The sequence below is a fragment of the Lampris incognitus genome, chromosome 3, assembly GCF_029633865.1.
Source record: "Lampris incognitus isolate fLamInc1 chromosome 3, fLamInc1.hap2, whole genome shotgun sequence".
Lineage (NCBI taxonomy): Eukaryota > Metazoa > Chordata > Actinopteri > Lampriformes > Lampridae > Lampris > Lampris incognitus.
The window spans coordinates 87,001,485-87,021,071 of NC_079213.1; the positions used below are offsets into that span (position 1 = coordinate 87,001,485).

General features: G+C 45.5%; 1 protein-coding gene across 1 annotated transcript; it reads right to left on the reverse strand.

Moving 5' to 3' along the window:
* Positions 1 to 5,508: 5,508 nt before the first annotated feature.
* Positions 5,509 to 17,327, reverse strand: lpla (lipoprotein lipase a). The gene is made up of 10 exons (XM_056277990.1): positions 17,038 to 17,327; positions 15,844 to 16,049; positions 15,213 to 15,392; positions 14,351 to 14,462; positions 11,486 to 11,728; positions 10,314 to 10,559; positions 8,575 to 8,695; positions 8,084 to 8,266; positions 7,763 to 7,870; positions 5,509 to 6,827 (listed from the first exon to the last, which is right to left on the reverse strand). Exons 1-10 carry the CDS (start codon positions 17,123 to 17,125, stop codon positions 6,776 to 6,778), a joined length of 1,539 nt encoding a protein of 512 aa, XP_056133965.1. The 5' UTR covers positions 17,126 to 17,327; the 3' UTR covers positions 5,509 to 6,775.
* Between the last annotated feature and the right edge of the window lie 2,260 nt (positions 17,328 to 19,587).

The window sequence follows — 19,587 nt, forward strand, 5'->3', positions numbered from 1 at the left end:
AAGGAGACCACATACATTGGACACCGCCTGACGGCTGATGGACTCAGGGCGGATCCAGAGAAAGTGCTTGCCGTTGAGAAGATGCCGGCACCGACTGATGTGAAAGGAGTGCAAAGGCTGCTAGGTATGGTAAATTATCTAGCCAAGTTTTGTCCCCACCTCTCAGACCAGTGCATAGTGTTGAGAGATTTGACACACAAAAACAGGGAGTGGAACTGGACAGCACAGCATGAGGAGGCTTTCCTCAAATTGAAAGAGACTATAGCAAAGGTCCCAGTACTGAAATATTACAACCCAGATGAGGAACTCACAGTGCAGTGTGACGCTTCAGACACAGGTTTAGGCGCAGCGCTCATGCAGATGGGTAAGCCAATAGCATTTGCAAGCAGAGCACTCACTCAAACAGAGCGTGGGTATGCACAAATAGAAAAGGAGTTCTTAGCAATGGTTTTTAGCATGGAAAGATTTCACCAGTACACATACGGCCGAAAAGTGACGGTGCAAAGTGATCACAAGCCGTTGGAAACAATAGTGAGAAAACCTCTACTAAGTGCACCCAAAAGGCTGCAGGAAATGATGCTGCGCGTACAAAAGTATGATCTAGATGTAGTATATGTGCCAGGTAGAGACATGCTGCTAGCAGACACTCTGAGCAGAGCTTATCTTCCTGAGAGTGCACCGGATGCAGAACTAGAGACTGTCAACATGGCACAACACTTACCTATCGCAGCAGACAGGCTACATGATATACGATCTGCCACAAAAGAGGATGAAACACTGCAGCTTCTCATCAAAATGATGCAGCAAGGATGGCCTGACGATAAGTCAAAAACACCAAGGGAAATCAAGCCCTACTTCTCATTCCAAGAGGAGTTAAGCCACCAAGATGGAATAGTGTTCAGGAGTGAGCGCGCTGTCATCCCTGATGCATTGAGGAAAGACATCACTTGCCGCCTACACGCATCACATCTGGGTGTTGAAGGATGCCTACGGAGGGCTAGGGAGTGTGTCTATTGGCAGGGCATGAACGACCAAATAAAATCATACGTACTCACTGGCGAGAAGTCCGTACCGTCTTCTGACACCATGTAGATCTTTGTTCTGTTGTGTGTGTGAGTCAATGATCACACTGACTTGTACCAAAACCGTTGGTTTATTAACACCAGTGTTCACATGAGACTGGTAATCTTGCTAAGTCTGTCTGGTAAGGGCGAACTAGTAGATCGCAGAGCACATCGATAGACACACACACACACACACACACACACCCCTAGAGGTACGGTAGCTCGTGGTGGGCAAACAGTACAATTATTTAGTCAAATGAGCTACAGTTATGTTATGATACATTCTCATTTCATCTCATCTCATCTCATCATCCGCCGCTTCTCCGGGTCGGTCGGTTCACGCTGGCAGCAAGCTAAATAGGGCACGCCAGACGTCCCTCTCCCCAGCAACGCCCTCCAGCTCCTCCTGGGGGATCCCAAGACTTTTCCAGGCCAGATGGGACATGTAGTCCCTCCAGCGATATGTGTAATGTAGCGTGCACAGATCACTAGACACGTTAGCCCTTGGCTAACGGGCCAGACCCTTTAGTAGACTGGTTAACGTTGTCGCTCGCGGTGCAGGAGATATGGGTTCGCGTCCCGGCTGTGGCGGTTCCCGCGGCTGCCCCCCAAATTTGCTGCACCGGTGTCAGAAGTGGGCACCAATGCTGCGAATTTGGGGGGAGGGGGGTAGCCCGGGAACCGCCACAGCCGGGAAGCGAACCCGTGTCTCCTGCACCACAGGCGACAACGTTAACCAGTCGACTAAAGGGTCCGATCGGGTCTACTAATTCGTGTACGTTACACTACTATCCCCCCTCCTTCGGGAAACGCGTCCCCGCGCTTCAGCATATCAGCTCCCTCACGCCTCTGGGCGCGCGCACTTCTGATGACCTCACGGTCTCACCATCCTACTGACACCAATGCAGCGAATTCCGGGGGGGTAGCCCGGGACCGCCACAGCCGGGACGCGAACCCGTATTTCCCGCACCGCAGGCGACAACGTTAACCAGTCGACTAAAGGGTTCGACATGTTAGCCAAGGACCAACGTGTCTACTTATTCGTGTACGTTACAATATGTTACGTGATGTTATGTTACCTTATGTTATGTTGTGTTATGATGCTGGGATAACCCAGGTAGCGTTCGAGCGGAGCGTCTCTACTCTGAAATTCATCAAGAGTAGACTCAGGAGCACTCTGTCTCCACAACACCTGGGGGCGTTTATGCTCATGGCTACTGAGCGAGACGCTTTAATGACCCTGGACTGTGACCTGGTTATAGATGGCGTTGCTGAGAGAAGTGAGCTGCTGCAGGAATTGTTAATTTTGTGTGGGGGGTGGTGGTGTATGGGGGGTGGGGGGGTGGGCCTGTCTGAGTCAAAAAGTCCAGGGCCATTTTTCATTCCCAGTCTGCCCCTGGCACATACAGTGTGTACATGAACTCACACACACACACACACACACACACACACACACACACACACACACACATACTGCTCAAACTAAACATGCACACACATAAGAACAGAACAATGCACACAAAGTAAAACACCAACACATATCCAAGCACACATACATAAAAACACGTTGTGCCCCCTAATACAAACACATAAACACAAAACATGCTGGGTATGAGGCCAAAAATACTTGCCATCAAGGGACCCCGTGTTCAGTCAGGGTAGTGCACAGATGTAATGTGTCTGGTTCGATGATACTTGGCTAGCACCATAGACCCAACATGCATACACATAAACACTAAACATTCAAGCACACGCATGCATGCACACCCATCAAACATACACACACACACACACACACACACACACACACACACACACACACACACACACACACAAAGACACATGCGCATACACAAATACACACACACACATACACGAAGACACACACACATCCTGCTCCCCAGCTGACGTTGTCACTGCAGCAGCTGTTCAGCTGGCTTGACTGTGGTGTTGCTTTTCTGAGAACATGACAGTATTTTCTCACAGATGCAGTCCATCTTTCTGTTGCTGTGAATCCATTGTCTTTGCTCACGTAGGACAATGGTCAGGGGTCGTGGCTTACTTTGTTTTTGGGATGTAAGCACATTGTAGAACTCTGCTGCAGACATTTGCTGATGGCAGATAATACAATGACAATAATATAATACAATGACAATAATGGCAATAAGGATATAAAACTACATTTGTGCGATTAAAATGGTCATTATCGGCTGTCTGGGTGACGTGGCAGTCTTTTCCATTGGCTGTGTCTGCGGGTGGGAAGCTGGATGTGGGTATGTGTCCTGGTCGCCGCACTAGTGCCTCCTCTGGTCGGTCGGGGCGCCTGTTCAGGGGAGGGGGAACTGGGGGGAATAGCGTGATCCTCCTACGTGCTACGTCCCCCTGGTGAAACTCCTCACTGTCAGGTGAAAAGAAGCGGCTGGTGACTCCACATGTATCGGAGGAAGCATGTGGTAGTCTACAGCTCCCCGGGTTAGCTGAGAGGGCAGCAACCAGGACAGCTCACAAGAGTGGGGTAATTGGGCGGATACAATTGGGGAGAAAAAGGGGGGGAGGAAATCCCCCTGGTGAAACTCCTCACTGTCAGGTGAAATGAAGCGGCTGGCGACTCCACATGTATCGAAGGAGGCATGTGGTAGTCTGCAGCCCTCCCCAGATCGGCAGAGGGGTGGAGCAGCGACAGAGACGGCTCAGAAGAGTGGGATAATTGGCCGAATACAATTGTAGAGAAAAAGAGGTGAAAAAGTCAACAACAAAAAAAGGTCATTGTCAGATCGTTCACTGCTTACTTTGTCTGATATGATTTAACTAAGCTATTTCAAGTGTAGATGTGGAAAAACAAGATTTTTGTGGTAAAGGCCTTCTCCAGGGCTACATTTACTCTGATGCCGTGAGAGTACCATAACAGTAGACATGTTTCAGTGTGGCTCAGAGATATTCCCAGGAACAAATATGTTATGTAAAACCTACAGTGTAGTGTTTTTTTTCCCAATCACTTCATATCTAGATCCAGACTCCAGTTTCACAGGCAGATTAGCAGTGGCTACAACGTACTTCTTACAAATCTTTCTTGCTGGGTCAACAAACCCTTCGTCCACCACCAACACAAAGTCATGAGGGGATGTTTCCCAAATGAGAAAGAAGGAATAGGTCTAAATTCCCAAAATTAACTCTCCTGTGGTTTTTTTTCTCTCAAATTCTTCTCAATTTACACAGTCGTTCTTTATTCACATATCACTTTTCTACCATAGGTGGTCACTTTCACTACGTCATGTTGTTATATCCATTGTCAGGGTGGTCTGACTCCGACCTCTGTGCTCCTCTCTATCGGTGGCTTGTAGGAATTCCAGTGTATGCCGGATTCATGCTGAGCCAACCTTTAAGACTATTGTTAAAACTATGGCCCAATGTGACATAATGTTATTTCTTTTACAGCTTTTATAAATAACAAAATTCTGATCATGCTTCAATTTCCAATCCCAGGCCATTACCTTGTTTTGTACCTTGTGATGAATAGGCTTCGATCCTACAACAGAATTCCTTCCAGAAACAGCCCCCCCCCCACCCCTACCCCGGCGCAGTTTCAAAATGACCGCTGAATTAGTTGCTTTACTGGCATGAAAATGGAAAGGCCTTAAGATTTAATTGTCAAACCATAGTTCACTTCAGCAAATTAGTCTAAACGGCAGGTGCTGCTCAACGTCTTTCCTTTCTGACACCGTTGTGGAGGTCTCCATTGGGAAATTGTGTGAAAACTCGGGGAACTGGAAGTGCAAAGGTATTTGTTGTCTCTGTCATATGTACATTCAGTTCAGTGTTGCATAACCGGTGAATTCCTATTATGAGAACGTTAGACACGAGATATACAAGGAGGTCTGGTGTCGGCTGGCCCACAAAGGTCTCTCTGTGCTTGACAAGCAGGGCTTCTCTTCCATGATACTGAGCTATTTCAGGAATTTAACAAGGAGAGGTAGATTCTCCCAATACATGTGCCAAAAACAGTAATGTATGACAAGGCATTGTGTCTCCTGAAAGGTACTATCTAAACTGCGTATGCCTCCATAGAAGTGAAGGCACTGTATGAAGTAACTGGATCCCTCCTGGGTCACTTTTGACTTTAGGACTTCCTTCTTTTTTTTATGTCAATAACTCACTAACAGGCAAAATTCTTCCTTAAAAACTATTCTTCTGCACAAACAACGGTATTAACCTGGCCTCCTATAACACACTTACACATGCTTATGGTACAATTTCAAAGAGTAAGCTACAAAATTTCACAAAGTAGGTGGTGACTAAAGAAAGCCAATGTTGTGGTGACTATCGATGAGTTAGCATGAAAGCTCTATGAAGTGTTCATCAAGCTCCAAACACAAGCAAGGAGCGACTTTTCAAGAGTACTTGAATGAATTGTGTTAATGCAACTTGAGTAGTCAGGGATATCAGGATGTGCGAAGTAGCAATTTATTAAAAAATCACGTTTCTTAATGTACAGTGCACCGCACTTTAGTTTATGGAAGTAAATACGCTCAACAGCTAGCTTAAATCTGACAAAGAGCCTTGAGCATAAAATCACAAAAAGCTTCATCTATAAAAACACGCAATGAAAACCTGCCAAAATATATTACAGCTTGATATACAAATATATACACGTACATTCAATAAATAGAAGATGACATAATCCTGGGATGTAATATAGCCGTTACGCAGAACAGTCAGATTCCAATAATTCACATATTTATTTTCAGCAATTCTTGTAATGTTTGACCTTTCAAAAACAAGGGCATCTCTTATAGAAATGTGCATTAACAATGAGGTAAACCATTTCAGATATTTTTTACCCTTTCATGAAATTATCAGAGCATTTAGCCAAGAGTGTTTAGTGAAGAACATTATTTCTTTACAGTCAGGGGGCCAAATTTCAAAAACGAGCAAAAGCACAGGAAGCAGGACCTGGCTGGACTGGAGGGCACGTATGTGGGGGATCAAATTGTCAGCGGGGGCAGGGGGCCTTTTAAAGTGACCAGTGCCGAACACAATAAAAAAATGCGATCAAAGCACAAGTGAGGATTCAAGAGAACTGACATCAACATGACTCGTTCAAATACACATAATACTGATTGAAAAAAGCTATTTACAAGGATCACTGTGATACTCCATTCAGTAAAAAGTAACAACATCTTTGGTCCCTGTTGATTGTTGGCAGTTAATGGTTAGGAAAAGATATTAGAGATGAAATACACAAAGGATGTTTCTAAATCATGCCGATCACTCTGGATCATTTATAATTATCTAATAATCAACCAAGTTCACAGAGGCAAACAAAAGACAATTAGATCTTATCAAGGGTTCGAAAGTCATCTAAATCTGCATAAACAACACACACACATATATATATATATTTATAAGCATACACAAATGATTACAAAGATGTGCAGCAAACAGTACTCCAAGATGGAAATGACCAACTGTCTGTGCATCACGACGGCAGAACAGAACTTGTAAAATCTTTCCAGGAACACAGCTTAACAGAGGACAGGAGGTGAAATAAAAGGATGACCAATTGCCAACACTGAGGCTGAAGGTGTGAAGGATGAACATGGGCTGGAGGAAATGAGCAGACTGATGCCATGCGCAGTTTCTGGCAAAGGTGTTCCTAGGATTTGCTTTGGTTTTGAGTGCGAGGTGAGAATGACAGGCGTCGATATTAAACTTCACGCCTCGTTTTGCCCAAAGAGACTGCCCTGCATCTTCAGCTTGAGCATCCTGTCAAGAAAAAGTGGCAAAAGAGCAAAGCTTAAGGGTTGCATTTACCTTCTGACAATACACAACATCCATCCATCCATTATCCAAGCCGCTTATCCAAATTTGGTTCACGGGATGCTGGAGCCTCTCCCAGCAGTCATTGGGCGGTAGGTGGGGAGACACCCAGGAAAGGCTGCCAGTCCATCACAGGGCCCACACACACACACACACACACACACACACACACACACAGTCACACCTAGGGATAATTTAGTATGGCCGATTCACCTGACCTACATGTCTTTGGACTGTGGGAGGAAACCGGATCACCAGTGGCGCCCGCCAGGGGTGGCCACGGCCACCCTGATACTATCCCTGGCCCCCCCGCTGGCTCCCCCAGCCACGAGTCGCATATGCAGAATATGCTTCTGATTATGCATAATATGCTTCTATCTGATATTTTGCATTAGGTGCTGTTCATTTCAATCAATAATGTATATTTTTCTTAACTCTCATATTGACAGTTTTCAACTAGGCTATACAGTATACTACAACAGCATCATAGAATTCCCAAAATTCAGTCATGGCTTTTGGTTTTGGTGTGCCACCCCAAGATTTTCAGTGGCCCCATTTGGCCACCCTTATGAAAAATTTCTGGGGGCGCCACTGCGGATCACCCAGAGGAAACCCACGCAGACATGGGGAGAACAAGTAAACTCCACAGAGAGGATGGCCTGGGACGACCCCCAAGGATGGACAACCCCGGGGTTCGAACCCAGGACCTGCTTGCTGGGAGGCGACTGTGCTAACCACTGCGCCACTGTGTTGCCACAATATTCAACAGTGCCTCCTAAATCTCATTTCTGTATCAGTGCATGATGTGGCCCAGTCTTATCAGCGTTTACAAATGTGTTTGTCTGATGAAAAATTGCAGGAATTGGTACCCATCCACTCACAGTTTTTCTTTGCGGTTCATGTTGTCCTCTTTTGACTTGACAAAGACCGCATCTTCTCCTCCTCTGATGAGGTAGGCAAACTCTCCATCCTTAGGACTGAAGATCACCCTGGAATCACATGAGAAACTGAAACAGTCATCGCTAATAAAGTAAAATTTTAAAAAAAACAACAACAACAAACATCTTACAGCATTTTGAATAAACTTTTCCAGCTCCCTTCTGAATGGCAAAGGATCACTGTGCTCCTGAAAGAACTTCTATTCTATTCTTTTCTGTTCTGTCAGAGAGGGAAGGCTGTGACATGGAAATGGAGGCACCTACTTGGACTGGGTCTCCCCAGATTTGATGCGCAGTTTGCGGATGTGGAACTTGTTGCTACCCCACCAGTCTGTCCAGCTGAAAATGGCATCTTTCTCCCAGCGGAACTTCACTATCATCAGGTCTCCGATGTCCATGTCAGTGGTGAGCAGGAAGGACACAGTACTGTTGCTGTTCAAAGCTCGTCTGCAGGGAGCGGCGGGTGGAATAGTGGAATTTAACATACAAAAGCCTTGATGATGGACAGAAGCATTCAAACTGAATTTACATGTGTGCACATGCATGAGTACGTCTTCAATCAGGTGGTTGTCTGTGTCTAGTTGTTGTGTGTATATTTTTTCTGAGCATGTCTACATATTCAACTGAATGTGGTTTGTGTGTGTGTGTGTGTGTGTGTGTGTGTGTGTGTGTGTGTGTGTGTGTGTGTGTGTGTGTGTATGTGTGTGTGATTTTGACATGGCTGTTAATCAGACCATACTTTTTCATGTACATACATGGTGAAATCAATGTCCTCCTTCTCTCCATGGGTTCCATACAGAGAAATCTTCAGTGGCTGCTCCGTGAAGCTCAGCTTCTCATTACTAAAGAAATGGACCTTTACTTGGTAGTGGAAAACTGAAAGTGAAAGATACACAGATAAACAGACAGATACAGAGAAACACAGACAAACATAATAAACACATGGCCAGTTGCACAGTAAGCTAGTTTGTTTCAGTTCATCTGTCACAGAGGAAACCCTTCTTGACAAAGCCATTATCAGGATTTTGATCTGAGTCTTCGCTATGGTCCTTCCACAAAAAAAAAAAGTAATTTTTCTTTTTTTGGGGAGGGGGATTTTCACCCTTCCACCCCCCCAATTGTATCCAGCCAATTACCCCACTCTTCTGAGTCATCCTGGACACTGCTCCACCCCCTCTGCTGACCCGAGGAGGGCTGTAGACTACAACATGCCTCCTCTGATACATGTGGAGTCACCAGCTGTTTCTTTTCACCTGACAGTGAGGAGTTTCGCCAGGGAGATGTAGCACGTGGGAGGATCACGCTATTCCCCCCAGTTCCCCTTCCCCCCTGAACAGGCGCCCCGACCGACCAGAGGAGGCACTAGTGCAGCGACCAGGACACATACCCACATCCAGCTTCCCACCCGCAGACACAGCCAATTGTGTCTGTAGGGACCCTCGACCAATCCCTGTGTTGGTAGGCAACGGACTAGACTGCTATGCTACCTGGACGCTCCCCCAAAAAGTAATCTTCCCATGACTTATCACTGCAGTGATCATTAGTTTGTCTTTAAACCCTTATATAATCTTGTCATCCCTATACCCTGCCCCGACCACAGCTCAGCGCTGCTTACTGCGACCCTCTCTAAATACCTAGTTATTGAATGCAATTCAAGGACTTATTCATTTGCTCATTTTCTTAAACTTGTCCCCTTACTCAATAACATACCCTACTATGGCGATGTCCATGCCAAGTTACTACCAGAGGCGTGTGCTTCAGCCACTTTCTACTGTTAACACTGTGCACTGGTGTCAAACGGCAATTTCAAACAAACCTGTGGAGTGGCTCAACAGTATTCAGTAACTTTCCATGGACAATCAGTCATGTGCACCATTACCTAACCTTCCCCCTATCCTCTGCCAATGTGTGTATGGGACACAGGCTTATTTTATAGATAGTCTTATTTAGTTTTGTATACCAGCAATGATCTTGTGGATATGGGTGGTATTTGTCTTTATGTGTGTGTGTGTGTGCGGGGGGGGGGGGGGGTTCTGCACATTTACATGTTGTATGTGCATACATGCCTGCAGTTATTTGTTATTGTTAATGAGCATGTGTGTGTGTGTGTGTGTGTGTGTGTGTGTGTGTGTGTGTGTGTGTGTGTGTGTGTGTGTGTGTGTGTGTTACTGAGGTCTAGTAATTGTACTGACATAACTTGCACAGGTTGTTCTGTTTTAACCAAAGCCTACCTCTAAGTACCTGCTAGTACAATTACGACATTCAAGCACAGTAGCTCGTACATGCAGGACTATTCAGTAATCCTGCAAAAAGGGCATGACAACAGACTTACCTGCCATGGCTAAACTACCACTTATTTGCTCTATCTGGCTCTCTGCATTGCTTGCATATCACAGGACACATTCCACTCCACATAAACTTCAATTCCCCCCCCCACCATGTTAAATCAAGTGCATCTGCTGCCAACTCCTCACATCACGTGGTGTGTATTTACCTTTATAGGGCATCATCTTGCCGGTCTTGAGGTACATCTTGGTGGTGCTGCGGGTGGAGCGGATCTTGTTGATGTTGTAGCCCACCTTATTGCAGCGGTTCTTGCGACAGCTGAGACACAGGCCCTTGTTGAAGGCCTCCTTGGTGCCACAGCGGTAGGCCATGCTCTGCTGTTCCTTGTACAGTAGTGAGTCGATGAACAGGTGAATGGAGCGCTCGTGGGAACATTTGACAATCTGGTCCATATCTTCAGTGGGACATGGGACAATGTCGGTGTGAATACAAAGCAAGGCAATAAAACGTCTTGGATTCTGTGAACTGCTCTCAGATGATGATGTCAACCACATAGTGAAATGATAAAGAATAAAAACTATGGTGGTGATTGTCACCATTTATGAAGTCACATGTAGGATCAAATACCCCAGGAAATCTCTTATCTTTCTTCCTGTTTTGTGCCTATGTAGAGGAAAATTCTCTTGTAGTATCTCTTCCCTTTCAGTGGCGACTACTTCCATACTGCTGTTCCCCTTTGCCCAGCTCAGCCCGGTTAAAGGTAGCTATGAGTGAGTAAATCCAAAAAACTGAAGCATGGCTCTCTCTTAAAAACTATGTGTGGCATGTTTAGCCTGCAGCATAAAGACCATGCATCACATATGGCGAGCATTACATAACTGCGTCTGTTGTGATTGGAGGCAAGCACCTCTAAATCACACCTCTGGAAGCTTTTATGGAGGCACGGTGTTGACATCATGATAATCTCAAATGAATCCATCTGCAAATAAATTTACAACATTGTAATCTCAGATATTTCTGCCTAATGTGAGAAGAGATGCATATTTACAGCCCAGTGCATCATACTGAAAAGGCGAGGGAAGAATAACTTACCGAGGCGTTTTACAACTCTGGCAATAAAACCTCCTCATCTTTCAATTACCGCATTTAGAGTCCACATGATAGCAAGACGATATCCCAAAATACACAGAGTAACTATGTGTTAGTCTGGTAGCACCCAGTGTTTAATCTACAGCGCTGTAGCTCAACAGACCACAGTGCAATCAAGCTAACGCTGAAATAATAAGCTCGGCTCATGGTTTATTAGATGGGAGGGGACATTCAAACCAGAGACACAGTGAACAACGAGAACAAACAGAAGTGAGTGTGAGCGGGACGTACGCTGGAGGCCTTTGATGCCGGCCGCTGCAATCCCCAGCAGGGTGTTCTGGATGTCGCAGCCGGGCTGGAAAGTGCCTCCGTTGGGGTAGATGTCCACGTGTCCCACGGGCCTCTGGATGCCGATGCTGCGGTCTGGAGAGCCCCTAGTGTTGGTGTGAAGGACATCCACGAACTGGGCATCATCTGGGGAGAGCGTGCTCTGGCTGTCTGCGTGCTCGAAGGTGGGGCCGGCAGGATCCAGACCTGAAGAGGAGTGATGGTTGAATTTGATGTATGCCTCTGTCTCAATGTTTATTGACTGCATTTGTCTGTGGACTCCTGGTGGAGCACCCTAACTGGTGCCAGGAGACATCCAGGTGAAGTAGAGTGAGTGAATCAAAAAAAAAAAGTGGTCTTATTCGCCGAGTCAGTTAGCACATTGCTGGGAAAGACCATCTTATTAAGATATTTTATCTTGTTTTAACTCTCATAGTGCTAATTTGAAGATATGGCTCATAAAATGTTCTTGCTCGTTTCGAGAAAGTGCACTTGTTTCACGATAATAGGACATGTTTTAAGACATTTACTCTAAAAAAAAGAAAGATTTTCTTAAATCAAGTTTCTTATTTTAAGATTTCTTTTCCATCCATCCACCCATCCATTCACTATCTGAACTGCTTATTCTGCTCTCAGGGTCACGGGGATCCTGGAGCCTATCCCAGCAGTCATTGGGTGGCAGGCGGGGAGACACCCTGCACAGGCTGCCAAAAATCCATATAACAAGTCCTGTTATCACGAAACATGTACACTTCTATGAAACAAGCAACATTATCTGCTAGTGGGGTGAGAAAATTTACCAGCCAAATCTTGAAATAAACTTAAGTAATAAGACTTAAAACAAGATTGTCTTTTTCTTTTCTTTTGCAGTGTACATCATAAAGAACAATATCTATGGATATCTAAAATGAGATTAACTAAGGTGAGAGTGACTTCACATTCCCCATGGCTGCTGTCAGCAATGCCACTTTGAACACACAGTGGATAAATGGAGGAGAGACACGGGGAGGATCCATCCTAACAGATCACCTCTTGGACACCTATAGATTGCCTCTTCTATAATACAGTAGAAGAAAACGTGAGAGCATGTGCTCGGTTGGGCCTCTCTGTGCAGCTGAAGCTAAGCCAGGAGCTACACAATGACTCTTAATGATCTGCTGCTCGTCAGCACCGCCGCTGATCCCAGTAAACACACTGTTATTCTTGGCAGGCTGGAGAGATTTCAGAGCTGGATAAACGTGGTAGTGACAATCAGGGTTTGGACCCTCTGGCTGGCCCTTAACCAGTTGCATGCGGGAACATAATAGGGCCAAGAATGCTGAGAGATTATGTGTCGGCGTGTTGGGTGCCTTTAACAAGCGGGGCGGTGAGGACAGAATACAACATAGTACTGCAGGATATAGGATGCCTGTATGCAGGAATTAGTTTATTCACAAGACCGAAGTTAAACAACCAATCCTCATACCCAACAAATCTACTTTATTCGCCTTGAACAATAAGCCACCTGGGTCAAGTCTGAACAGCATTTCTACGGACAACATATTACTGTAAAGCACTGATTCAACAGCATTATTGCGTCCATTAAAGGCTCAATCCGTGGGCGTCCGGGTGGCGTAGGATTGTATTCCGCCGCCTATCAACACGGGGATTGCTAGTTTGAATCCTTGTGTTGCCTCCGGCTTGGTCAGGCGTCCCTACAGACACAATTGGCTGTGTCTGTGAGTGGGATGCCGGATGTGGGTATGTGTACTGGTCGCTGCACTAGCGCCTCCTCTGGTCAGTTGGGGCACCTGTTCAGGGGGAAGGGGGAGGGGGAACTGGGGGGAATAGCGTGCTCCTCCCATGCACTACATCCCCCTGGTGAAACGCCTCACTGTCAGGTGAAAAGAAGCGGCTGGCGACTCCACATGTATCAGAGGAGGCCTATGGTAGTCTGCAACCCTCCCCAGATCGGCAAAGGGGGTGGAGCAGCAACCGGGACGGCTCAGAAGAATGGGGTAATTGTACAGATACGATTGGGGAGGGGAAAAAAGGGGGGGGTTTCAATCAATGTCATGCACAGCCATGGCTATGTGGAGGACTGCCACGCCACGAGGACTACTGACAAGAAATGTATCTCACCATCGGGTTTACATTGAGAAATAATTTGAGAAATGGAGACAAATCCTTAGAAGGAAGTGAAATCGATGCGGCATTGGCTGGTTTTCTCATTTGCAAGTAATAAAGCAAAGATTTACAAAGTCTGAGTAAAACAACAGCAGAAATGGGGCAGACAGTCACCAGGTTCTTCAACTGCGGATTGTAACTTTAAATAACTGCAACAAATCACTTGAGCTTTCCTTTTCCCCAACTAACATGTGTGAGCATTGACTTTCAGGAAGCAGGAACGCTTTATTTGTCGTTTCATTTCATGTTAGGAAGTACATGAAATGAAACGAAGTATCGTTTCCCCAAGCCCACAGCAGTGAAACACAAAGACTAAAGCAAATATCCAAAAACTACAAGAACACACATATCCAAACTAACACACATATCCAAACTAAAAAAAAATTTTTTTTTAAAAAACACCAGCTAGGATGACTGTCGGAACTGCCAGTCTGCATGGGCTAGCAGTTAGCTTAGCCTGCCCTGCTTCCACTTCCTGTCCAACTAAGGACATGAACATTTACAGTTATACTTACCGTGATCAGCGTTTCTACAGTGGTCTACAATAGCTTTGAATATGGCTTAGCCTTCAATCAAAACAGAGATTTCGGATTTTTTGTTTAATCAAAAGCAATGACTAGATCACCAGTAAGCAAAGTGCAGACACGGTATCACCGCGCTTACCTGTGATTCTGCTGATTTTGTGGTTAGTCAGGTCTCCAGCTATGCCGGCCACATGAGCTCCCAGACTGTAGCCAAGCAGATGAAGTCTCTCCCAAGGCAACTGGAGCTCTTTCTAAAAGACAGGAGGTACATGTGCTGTAAAGTCTCCACATCCCTTCAGTGTGGCCAGCGGATGCTTGTTGTGTTCAATAAACCAAGCTGCCGCCTCCAGCCGGCACTGCATGGCAAAACCCTCAACTCAAGGCTTTACAGAAGTTGGGCCAGAATCCAGAAAAATGGGATTTAACGTTTGCAAAAAGCCAAAACCAGATGAGCCGATGAATGAAAATGCATGGTGAGATGTGCTTCAAAAGCAGCAGTTTTATGATTTACCCAAAAGCCCACAACGTGTGTAACCGAACAGCAGGTAAATGAAGGGCAAGCAAACGAAAGCTTCGCTATGGCCGAGAGCTGCTCCACCGAGCTCCACATCCAGTTTGAATCAACAGCGAGCCTTGTAATGAAAAGCTGCAGCGAGCCGCAGACACAGCTGTAAAAAGCCTTTACAAGGCATGTTAAACCATGACAAGGAGGAAAGCATGTATGCAACACCACTACAGACCAAAACACCACAACGTCAGCAACAGATTTGTCAAAATTTCACAACCTATTTCCGCTTCCAACTAGATTTATGCGGCGGTACTTGTTACTGAGGCTTGCTCACACATTAACATAAAATATTGTTATATTCTCCTCATCCACCTGCCGTAACGTGTCACTTCAGATAGAAGCCGAATCCGTTTGTCAACAAAAGTATGGCTTGTCAATACGTACATGATCCAGCTGTCAAGCAGCTGGGCCAGCGTTCAGCACAAATACTCACTTGTATCCAGGTAACAAACTTGGCGACATCGCGACCCACCAACTTGGTGTAGGCGGCAGAGGTGGGGTAGTGCTGGCTGGCGCGGGTCAGCCAGTCCACGACAATCACATTGGCTCTGGGCTCCCGCTCATAAAGGGCCGTGACAAGCTTGGGCACCCAACTTTCAAACATCCCTGTGACCTATAGGGAACATGCACACAAACACACACACACACACACACACACACAAAGCTCTAAGGTCAGCTGCTGCATGGCGTGATTCATTTTGGCCTTAGCCCCATTTATTCTGTGCGACTGGAGAGCAGCCAAGATGTCATCGGCTTCAAACTTTGCATCACCCGTTCTAAATCCCATTATAGGAAGAGATGCATGGATTGGCTGCTGGGTAGTGCTAGCCTGTGTATGGCTTGGAGTAGGTTTTGAGTGTCTGAGGCTGAGTCTCATTCATCTCACAATACTGAATACAGGCTCATTATAACTTGAAGTAAGTTAGCAAAACATTTACAGTCTCTCTGCCAATCCTATTAACATTAACTGAATACTACGTATAGCCATAATGTGACGTGGGGTAAGTTTCTCCATACAAACAAGCATAGACACGTGACATAGACATCGAGACAGTTTGGCATACCGTCCAGCCATGGATGACAATGAAGGTCTGTGTTTCTGGGTTAAATTCACACTCTGCAATGGAGTCTGGATGGCCGGGCTGGATGTAGCATAGGTCATCATCTGGGACATCAGCGGTGCGCCGGGAGAACTTGGACACAATGTCAGCATAGTCTGTGATCCATTCAGTAGTGGCTGGCTGGGGAGAGGCGGTCACAGTGCTGTTTGCTGATGAAACATGCGAAAAAGACACACACACACACACACACACACACACACACACACACACACACACACACACACACACACACACACACACACACACACACACACACACAGATTAGACTTGGTTGAAAAGCTAGTTTGAGATTCATGAATGAATCGTGAAGGAGGGTCATAAGTGAATAAAGCATTTTTTGGGGTATTCTGGCGTGACACAACTAGCCTTCATAACAGATTGATGTGTCTATACAATTCTCATGCAGCAATTTAAATGATTCACTAATTCAAACTTAATATGGCATGAGCGCAATTAGAAATGAATTGTTTTAAAGACGAAATTGTAAAATGCTTTTTAAAAAAATCGTCCAGTATCTGAAATCAGCAGCCGTATAGAACGCCATATAAACAGGACAATGTCGCCCCCTTCCGTCTCAATGTAGCACCGCACATATAATTAAAGTTTTAATTAAGGAATCATAACAGATCAAGGAATGTCTTGTAATAAGGCACAAGTCTTTCGCAAAATACCGCTCTGGAAATCTGACGTCTAGACGCTGAGAATCCAATCTGATGCTGTAACAGCCTCAGCATTCTGATCCCCACGGGGGGGGAAAGGGTCCACATGAACTCATAAGTATCAGAAAAGTATCAGAACAACGATACAAAATAACTTCATATTTCACTAAACGCGGACTGGACCACTTTTAAAGCGATTCTCACAACTTCAGAACGGGAAAAAAACATTCGCCACAATCAAACGAATCCAGTTTAACAGTGCTCATGTTAAAGAAAATGTACAATAGGTGTATAGAAGTCTCCTTTTTCTTCCTAGTGGCGCCTGTGGAGGTCGAATGCAATCAAATGGGATCTCTGCAGCGGGGTTACTCCCGGTCAGCACGGATTAATACGTTCACTCAATATCCTCAACGCAAAAAACGCAACAAAAAAAACCTCTCACAACTCGAAATAATACGCACTGACACCTCGGGCTTACCAAAAAAAGAGGGTTCAAGGCTCGAAGAAATAGTGGTGCCAAGTTTTGCCAAAACGATCCAGACAATCCATCTATTTTCTTTTCCCATGTTACTGAAAGTTTTTTCCTCTGAGATCCGAAACAGAATTCCCCTGGCTGGGTGGTACAGTATATCTAGCTGAGCGCGCGTGTGTGTGTGTGTGTGTGTGTGTGTGTGTGTGTGTGTGTGTGTGTGTGTGTGTGTGTGTGTGTGTGTATAAATCCAGCAGGAGCAGCCGGTCTTGTGTGTCTGAGGCCTGTCCTGCACAGTGCGGCTGCGGTCAGGAGAGTTTCTGTCACTCCTGTCGCTTCAGGTTATTTCTATGGGCGCCTCATTTGAATGTCCATCCTCCATTGGCTGGGGGTGAATGGGCGGTCGTTGAACTCCATCCAGACTGAATAAGTGAGGAAGAAGAAAAAAAATCATTCACCTTCCCCCCCAACAGCTTTTGGCTGACCTCAACCCGGGTAACTCAACCCAGACTCAGCTTTGATATTTCTTAATATATTTTTTCCAAGTGCAAAGTATTTGAAATAGATTTTGCGTTATGACAGTCTGACACCATTCGGGCAGTGTTGTCTGTGCAGACTACCAACACAGGAATGGAAGTGAGAATGCAGAGTATAAGTCTCATGAAGCAATTGATATAAATAGCTTTAAGTCGCTGCAGTTCACATCCATACATCTTTTTATCCAACACTGTACCGTTCACAAGTCCCTTACCCAGTGGAACACGAACCAGATCACGTTGCTGTGAAATGTGTAGGGTGCATGCATGTTCACGGTAAGTTCTCAAGATTCAGGGCTTGTTTTGTTGTTGTTGTTTGACAATTTCTGCAGCTCAGTATTTCTTCTGGCCAGGAGTTCATTCGGTCAAGAGTCCGTGTGCATGAATGAGCCCCTTTCTCTGGCTCATTAAGACCACCTACAAATACTGCTGAGCCTACATCTGCTTCCTACGAATTCAAAGTTTTGTTTTTTGTTTTGTTTTGTTTTGTTTTGTTTTTAATAGCGATAGAAATGCAACGTCTCTTTCATGGCTACCGTCTCGCCCTGTATGAGCAGAACAGAGATGTGGATATCTCAGACAGATGTCATGGGTGTGTTACACAGGGCCTGCTCCTATTGGCTGCTGACTGCTGAGCAGTCCTCGGTGATCAGAAACAATGACCAAGCTCACTGACTAGCAGCTGATGCCACGACGTCTCCTCCTCTGCCCGGCACATCTGAAGGAAGGGAGCTTTCCGGTGGATTTTTAAATTAAAATAAGACCCCCCCCCCCCCCGACCAGCCATACGCACATGGCATGTAACTCCTGCTCTTCCACACAAAGCTCGTATTGATAGCCGGCGTTGAAAATGCTCATGTCATTTTCATAATGCTCAGTGATGAATGCAAGGCAGCGGTCTGACTCCGAAGACATGGGAGCAACAACCCTGGTGGGACTGGAATCGGTGAAGGAGAATAATGGATGTTAAGCCCAGTGAAACCTGCTGTTTGACACCTGCACGCCTGTAAAACAGCATGGTGTGCGGCCCCGAGTCTCCGAATGAAGGAGGGGAAAAGTTCAGGTTGAGCTGAAGCCCGCCGTCATTTCCATGATGCTGTGAATAAAACACACCACACACGGGGGGGGGGGGGTTAACTAACTGATACATGACTGTGTGGGATTGAGAGCTCTCATCCCATTAAAACATTGCACACGCTTGAGTTTTACAGCCTTGAAAACCTCAATTGGATCATCAGCCCTAGATCATGTACCATCCCAGCCACGTTTATTGGTACAGTTGTAACTGTGCAGCATCTTAATGTGTTGCAGAGTTGATGCACGTTGCCTTAACGACCAAAGCCGGCGTTTTGAAGGTCTTGGCTTTTCAAAGTTTAATAACTTTGTGGGGGGGAAGAAAGATACAGACCTGCCGCTCCCTGAATGCCCCTAAAATTGCATATATGTGCATTAAAATGAGTTTTAGATCAATTGCACACACACACATACACACACACACGTTATAAGATCCACATAAAACGACCATGAGCGGTCAAAAAGACGGCTCGTAATTTGCGCGTCTTAGTGCGCGTCATGTTACTATTTATGACGTATGTTGGTCACGTCATTTCCTTCGCGAAGTTCATTGCTCTGTCCTAGAAACACACTAGAATTCTCCAGTGCATGGTAATAGCCTAAACTTGATTTTTGTTTATTTCCAACATGTCTGGTTACAGACGCCATTTCAGACGCATCATGACCACCACCGAGGCGCTGCAGTATTTACAGGCGTTGGACAGCGGCCATTTTAAATTGTTTGAAAAATAGTATTAAAATTGTTAATTTTAGTGTCAGTCGCTTTATTAACAGAGACACTGACATATGCGATGTATTGTAGCCGATTATTTTCTTGCCCAGTGCGGAATTCGATACGGCATGTACTGCACCACAAGGCGACATCACTAACCGCTCGGCTAAAGTGTCAGATATGTTAGCTAGGGACTAACGTGTGTTATTAGTAGTTTACAATATTAATATCTCAATT

Coding starts and splice junctions, on each gene's coding strand:
- lpla (XM_056277990.1), bottom strand. CDS start 17,125: ATGGGAAAAGAAAATAGATGGATTGTCTGGATCGTTTTGGCAAAACTT. Junction 15,393..15,843: donor TTGTCATCCATGGCTGGACG/GTATGCCAAACT, acceptor TGTTCCCTATAG/GTCACAGGGATGTTTGAAAG. Junction 7,871..8,083: donor TCTGGGGAGACCCAGTCCAA/GTAGGTGCCTCC, acceptor ATGTGATTCCAG/GGTGATCTTCAGTCCTAAGG.